General features: G+C 40.6%; 1 protein-coding gene across 2 annotated transcripts; it reads right to left on the bottom strand.

The window, feature by feature from the left end:
• Positions 1–661: 661 nt before the first annotated feature.
• On the bottom strand, positions 662–3179 carry calca (calcitonin/calcitonin-related polypeptide, alpha). 2 transcript variants are annotated; one of them, XM_033987658.2, is made up of 5 exons: positions 2931–3179; positions 2414–2496; positions 2229–2345; positions 1040–1220; positions 662–843 (listed from the first exon to the last, which is right to left on the bottom strand). In XM_033987658.2, the coding sequence occupies exons 2-4, from the start codon at positions 2488–2490 to the stop codon at positions 1058–1060; spliced, it is 357 nt and encodes a 118-aa protein (XP_033843549.1). In that variant the 5' UTR covers positions 2491–2496; positions 2931–3179; the 3' UTR covers positions 662–843; positions 1040–1057. The 2 variants fall into 2 exon arrangements, with proteins under 2 accessions (XP_033843549.1, XP_033843536.1); XM_033987645.2 differs by lacking the exons at positions 662–843; positions 1040–1220 and adding an exon at positions 1488–1663 and having other exon boundaries at positions 2931–3137.
• Positions 3180–7108: the final 3929 nt, after the last annotated feature.

Here is a 7108-nt window from a genome sequence, read left to right as displayed (position 1 = left end):
TCCTAAAATAAACCTACATGCATAAAGTTTACAACAATTTTTAAAAGAGGGGAAACCTGAGCCTGTGTGATGGTGTTAAATGCAGGGTCAAGTGTTAGAACAAGTGTGTCAATTAGAGACGCCTCAGAGGCATGAAGCTGTTACTGAGCTCTAGAGGCTCGGGGGACAACACCCACGGGTGCTATTAGGCCTTTAACAGATGACTAGAGAGGCCGCCTTTGTTTGGATGAAAAGGTCAAACTGTGGGCTGTGCTGGGAGAGACATATTCAGGAGCCTGGAACATAACAACCTGATATTAGAAGTTGTTTTTTTAGTGTTGTGGATGTTAAAATCACACTCAGGTTTGTGTGACACTGTGCCTCATTTGCAGGTTTATGTTTATACCTTCCCTGGTCATGTTTGCAGTGTTTTTTCACAGTTTTAGTACATATCTGTCGTGCTTCTACCATAAAACTGTTTGACAATGAAACCAAAATCAGTATCAGACCTGGTTTAGCTAAAATACAATTTATTTTGAGTTCACAGTTATTACAATATTCGGGATCATATCACATTTGCTTTGTGCACAATGTTACTATGAAATGAAATGCTACATATCAAGGCACTGACAGCCAAGTGGAGTGAACCCAGAGGAGTGATCAGAGGAGTGATCATGGTGACTGAGCTGGGCTTTCCTGGGAGGAGTGTGTCTTCTTAATTATCCGGATGGTTACAATGGAAATGCCAGTTACTTTCTGTTGAAGCAGTGAGATAATGTCATGGTCTGCTCAAAATCACAGTTCATTCATTTACTGCATGAGAATCTCTATGATGCAAATCCTCCACGTCCATTTCCATCCGCGCTGCAAGAAAAGAAAGTTATATAGATTATTTTTGACTTTGACATTGGAGCATTTGAAGGAAAAGGCAGGAGACACATTAATGCTGCGCTTTAATTGCCACTGCGCTGCATTAGGAGACTTTGGAGCAGTAAGAAGCTCTTTACTGAACAAAATGCTGATTATAACGTAAGCTCATAAAGGCAGAGTGCTCCATTACCCGCTGCTGCTGCTGGTTTTACGCGGCTCCATAGCGCCTCCTTCTGCCGAAAGCCTGCGCTCCCACGTTGGTCGGGACAAAGTTGCTGTATCCCAGTCCCCCTGAGCGGCTCAGGAAGTCAGCCAGGCGGTGTGTGACGCACGTAGCCGTGTTGCATCCACGCTTCTGCAGTGTGGTATTGCTTGGAAGAGGTAAGACAGAATAGTTTAATCATTTACTCTTCTGGTGAATAAAAATCGATAAGTAATTGGAATATTTCTTACCAAAAATCTGTTTAATTAGACCTAGTTTTATTTAGCTAGATTCTATTTGTTTGATAAAATTGACAAAGCTACACATATGTCGACAATGATGCAATGAAAACTGTTTTAATTCTCCAAAAACAAAGCGTTTCATGGCTGTTAGTTCACATGCAGTTTGTACAAAGCTGGATGGACATGCCAATGGATGAAGTGTTAGTTGAAACTTGAGCCAAATGCTTCAGCTACACTTCTCTTCTTCCCAGGGGTGCCTGCTCCCACGTCGGTGTAGGGGAACCTTTGCAGTTTGTGAATGTCCTGGGACAGTTTTCCCAGGACGCAGGTGCTCAAGCCTGTGCACCGCTTGGACATGGGTCTATCCGGGCTGTTAGAGACACAAAGGTGAGCCATGCACTTCAGTAAACAACAGGAACATGCGAGGATTTGACATGCAGAGGAAATAATGACGTCGTGCTGATGGATTAAAACATGGAGAACTCTTCCACACTGCTCTGCTGCTGGGATACGCAGCTCTAAGTTTTATTTAAGTCAAAACATTTCCTTAAATTCATATATATGTTTTTGGGAAGGTGCAGTTTTGAGCAAAGGCCAGATCATTTCAGTCTGACTAAAAAGCACAACTAAACAACAGATGAACTGCTTTTGTAATTCCTCAACATTGCGCATTTAAATCAACATGTATCCCTGAAATGGAAGAAGTTTTCAGTCAAACTCTTCATCGCTCATCATTGATAAAGCCCAGTTGTGTATATTTAATCTCTATGCCAGTCCAGTCTCCAACCACTTCATTTAATGCAGTCTAGATGAGTGCTTCTGCAGTGAGGGCGCACAATGCCAAAAAGGCTTTCTTGGACCATTTAAAATAAGTTTGCTGAATAATTCCCTCTTTGCGTGATCCAACCTGAAAACCACAAAATAACAAGCTCTACCTGTTTTCCTCGGCTGTCTGTGTGTCTAAAGTAGTTTGCATGAACTCCCTGATGGCATTGAGTAATCTCTGAGCCTCTTCCTCTGACAGTGTGATCCCATCTGACTCCCTGCTAGATCTGGAAAAGCCATATAATGAGTATTAATAACTTTTGAGCATAAATATTTTAACAATCTGTTGCCTCACCTGGATGGAGCTGCATATATCTGGCAGATGACCAGGGCGTAGGCGACAAGGACAGTCCACAGTTTGAGTGTTATCATGGTTTCCTATAAAAACACATTGAGTTTCAGAGATGATGATGGTTTTAGCACTGCACACACGGTGACCCCGAGCCATAAAACCTAATGGCATTGGATGTGTGTCTTCATTATGTGTCCAAGCTTCTCCCCCCCATCACATATACTGCGAGGTATAAATCCTCCCCCCTTTATACCGCCTCAGTGTTAACGTCACTGACTTATCTATGATACAGTGCCAGCCAATTCTGCTGCTGCTCCATTAGCGAAATTAACTGCAGTGGGCTAAAAATAATAGAAAGTCCACAAACCCGCACCGTTGCAGTATAGTTTTAAAGTTTTTCTCTTGTATTTAAGTATTCATATCTTCTTTTAAACACGCATTACGCAAATATCACTAATAACAACTTAGTACTTTTGGAAAAACTTAAAAGTGCAGTGAAGTAAAGATAAAATATACTTACTGAGACTTGTAGGAGCAGTTTTAAGTTGCCAGTTGTTATCAGTTGTGAATCTGCTAAACAGTCACTCACAGCGAGCTTTTATATACTGTTCATTCTCAGTGGGATTCTGCACCAAGACGTTCACCAGCATCTCTCCATTGGCCAGTCAAGTCCCCTATCACAACTTGCCAGCCAATCACACTCCCTATATGCGTCCCACGAGCCAGTCACGAGCCTGAAGGGGAATGACATCATTGTATGGTCACATGGGTTTAATTCACAAAAAGATGCCAGGTCCGAGTGAACTAATGTATGCATATGGACCAGGGGGCTGCACAGGGCATGATAAAGCCCGCTCCACTGCTGCTGCTGCTGCTGCTGCATGACGTAATGCTGAAGATGGGATTGTTTGGTCCGTGGTCAATCAGCAGAGCATGTTTAGATGAATGGTTTACATAAAGCCGTATCTAACCTCCACTAATATAACATCATAATCGTGTAGCCATTGATCAAGTGTATATTTTACTGGGAGGAGAGAAAGTTTAAAGTCCCATCACAAGATTTATGAAGTCGACAAAGTAGTGCGTGACATTTGGCTGTAGAGCTGGTACGTTCCTGCAACGCTACACGGGATGGTAACCTTTAATTAGTAGCACAGGCAAATTACCAGTTTATTATAACGAACAGGTGATTTATTATGAATGATCTGGCCTTTCTAACTACTTAATAAAGGAGTTAGAAGTTAGGATGTTAATTAAGTAGTTAGTAAAGCTGAATCACTCTTCATAAACTGTTTGTTCATTATAAACTGAGATCATTTTTCATGCTTCGTTATGGCAAAACAAAGGGTTATGTTCAGGTGTTACTAATAGATATAAACTGTATCCATTGTAAGTAGCATATGTTCTGTGTGATTCTTTTTGTCACAGTGAATCTTAAGACAAGCAGAGACCAGCCTATTGGTTTGGCACATCCATTACACCAGTGCCACTCCCGGTGCAACTCCCTCCTCCGGGCTTGTGATGGGGGACAAAAGGTTTACTAATACATAATACATCAACTACAATCATCTTTCTGCTTTACAGCTCTGCTTTGCGCGGTCACTACAGTAAATCATGAGCCCCTAGTGGTCAGGTTGGGGCTTTATAAGCTGGAGTAGGTTCCAGGAATAAAATAAAAGAGTTTAACTGAGCTGGGAATTGGCACATGTGCACTATGACTAAGATGTAATACAAAAAAATGACACCGAAATGCAGTATCACTTCTTGCAATGGAGTTTTTTATTTATTTATAACTACTATTACTCATTATATGAAGTAGCATAATATAGGCTGTGTAATGTACTTGGAGCATATAAAGTTTTTGTCATCCTTTTGCCGTTCATTACTCTCCATTGATAAAGCTTGCACCAGAATGCAGAGGCTTCCGTGCATTTTTTCCACTTAATTACTGGGCTGCTGGGTTGAGGCCATCTTCTAATTCCCCTTATGTAACAATAATTGATGATGTATCGTAAAGCATCCTGCCTCCCCACTGGCATTTACGTCACAAGGAAACTCAATAATGTGAATGGGCTTTTTAGTACTACTACTTGGCAGACGCACAAGGCCCACACTAGAGCACTACATTATGCTTTAACAGCTTTACATGCTGTTGCAAACTGGCCAAAGAGGACTGGAGACTGTCGAGCAATCAGAAGCATCAGAAACCACCCTTACACCTGTCAAACGGACGGTATTTAGCTTAACCGCAATGACGAGTGGTAAAGATCGCAAAGTACATCACTCAAATCTGGGTTTTTTTGATGATTTCAGCTAAAACGTAAAGCTTTTAAGTCATGAGTCAGAGGATTTGCCAAGATGTGGTGGTTTATTCTTTTTGGGGGCAGCACAGTTTGCAGTTTGACTATGATTTCTTTTAATGAAACTGCAGCAAAAACCCACAACAGATGTGCGTTTTGTTGAATACTTGTATAAAAGTAGCAGACAATGCAGACATCTATACGCTGTAATGACCAAAATGATGAATTATCAGTAAAAAAGCTAAACATTTTTGACAATTTAATTCTCCAACAAACAAACAACACAATAACAATGACAGAAAAATCAAAATCAAACAGTCCATTCCTCAGATTGATCAGCAAAATGATCTGAAAATGCATCTTTAAAGTTTATATTATCTGCTCCATTTGATATATAACCCATACTTTCTGGAGCCATGTGTTATAAGAAGATGGGGGATCTGGTTTGAGACATTTATTGCTTTTGCATTTTAAAATGATACACTCCAAAGTTATTTTTCATCTTGTTTGCTGATGCATGCAGGTATTTCTCCTCATAAAGCTACTGCAGTGGTCTTAATTATCACTTTTATCTGAGAGCTTTTTGTGTATCTGAACAATTTTATGATTTAATAAAGTAATCTAATAAAGTTTAATCTATTTAGTTCATGATTCATGCCAACTAAACAAGCTCAGAGTTGATCGTGATGGTGCCACAATGCCATATTTGCTGTCAGAGTTTGCCAAGAACAGTTGCTATGGACTGCACCACTCTTTGGTCCAAGAGACACAATGACGACATTCCAAGGGGACACATGAATTGTCAAGAATGCAATTATGCCACATGGTTCGCCGTCATTAAAACTTGGGCATGAATTGGCCTGGAAAATTAATTGCGCTCAGAGGAGAGCATTGATGACAGAGGGCAGCGCTGGTCTCTCTGCAGCACTCAGCAGTGACAGTCTGAGGCAGTCACATGCACCACAATTCTTGGCTCCAGCTTGTGCTAAAAAGTCCCAAAGAGAATTTCCTTAACTCTCTCAAATGAAAACTTTGCAGCAGAATTTGATATGTTTAGCGTTTGATAAGCGGATGGCAGTAGGTTTAAAAGTACAGGTCACAGAACTGGGATCTAACCTTTCTCATTTTACTGGCCCAAATGAGACTGTTTGCTGACCAATTAATGCATTAGACTCAAATCCAGGCTTTTTAACTGTGCCAACATTTACACACCTGCAGAAAGGTGCACATGGATTATCTGGCTCTTCCTGGTTCCATTAAGATGTTGTAAAAGATTGAAATTAAAGTGCACTCGAGCCATCCTCGTCTGTACAGTGACCAGTACAAGCCCCACTCACTCACGGCTGGTAACTGTCACTGAAAGGAGTGGACAAAAGTACATGCACATCTTCAAATGTGAAAAATGATAATGGTAATGTGTCTTTAGTTTGTGATGAACATGACAAAACATCAGACACTGGATCATAAAACTTTGATTCTGAGCTTTTCACAACATGTGTTACAATAGATTATGAGATCAGTATTTATTTATTTATTTTTTACTTATTATGGAAATAAAAACCCACAGATTGGCACCTGACACGCTGGTGGTTGCTGAGGTGATTAGTCCATTTGCTAACAGGATAATACAACAGTGAGAACACGTTTATTTGATTACATCTGACAGATGTGTTTAATGCCTCCAGAATGACTTTACAAACTGGGAGCTGGCAGGAAGCAGAGAAGTCATTTGCAAGAATGTTCTCATTAGATCGGCCTAACAAATGTGAGTGACTGGGAGAGGCCTGGAGAGGCCATTGGAGACATTTCAGAGGAAGAGAAGAACCAGAGAAAACATGGCTTCTACCACAGCAGGAAGGACTGGCTAAATAAACAAGCCTTTAATGAGGGGAGGAACAGAACAGATCACACCAAAGAAATGTGCACTTTAACTTTACTAATGACTGACACTTTCATCAGATGTAAACAAACTGTACAAAAATGACATATTTGTGTGTTTTATATGCATTTGTCTGTGGTTTGAATGGTGTATTTTAAAGCAAAGGGGTCAGAAGGTTTCAGCCCAAAAAAGCACTGAGCTGACAGCCTGGAATGCAGTTTGTGCCATGACCTCTGACCTCTAAATGGAGTTCAGAACCTTTGCCTCTGCCTTGCAGAGGTGCAGTATGCAAATTTACTGCTTTACCTTTATCTCTGTAATTGATTAGCTGGTCTGTATGTGACTTGAATCGAATGACAGTGAACCAGAGAGTATCCTGTGTGCACATGTGTCATCTGCAAACCACTGAAATACTTCTACTGGATCAAAATACTTTACATAGAACCCGTTATAAAACTGTTTTTTTTTTTTTGGTAAAGTCTACACTCAGATAAAAGCACAAACACACGCACAGACTGC

This window comes from Periophthalmus magnuspinnatus, chromosome 3, assembly GCF_009829125.3.
Source record: "Periophthalmus magnuspinnatus isolate fPerMag1 chromosome 3, fPerMag1.2.pri, whole genome shotgun sequence".
In the NCBI taxonomy this organism is placed as follows: Eukaryota; Metazoa; Chordata; class Actinopteri; order Gobiiformes; family Gobiidae; genus Periophthalmus; species Periophthalmus magnuspinnatus.
Note: the sequence above shows the minus strand (reverse complement) of the source record. Positions and strands in the feature narration are given on the sequence as shown.

Coding starts and splice junctions, on each gene's coding strand:
- calca (XM_033987645.2), bottom strand. CDS start 2,490: ATGATAACACTCAAACTGTGGACTGTCCTTGTCGCCTACGCCCTGGTC. Junction 2,346..2,413: donor ATATATGCAGCTCCATCCAG/GTGAGGCAACAG, acceptor TGGCTTTTCCAG/ATCTAGCAGGGAGTCAGATG. Junction 1,664..2,228: donor CAGACAGCCGAGGAAAACAG/GTAGAGCTTGTT, acceptor TGTCTCTAACAG/CCCGGATAGACCCATGTCCA.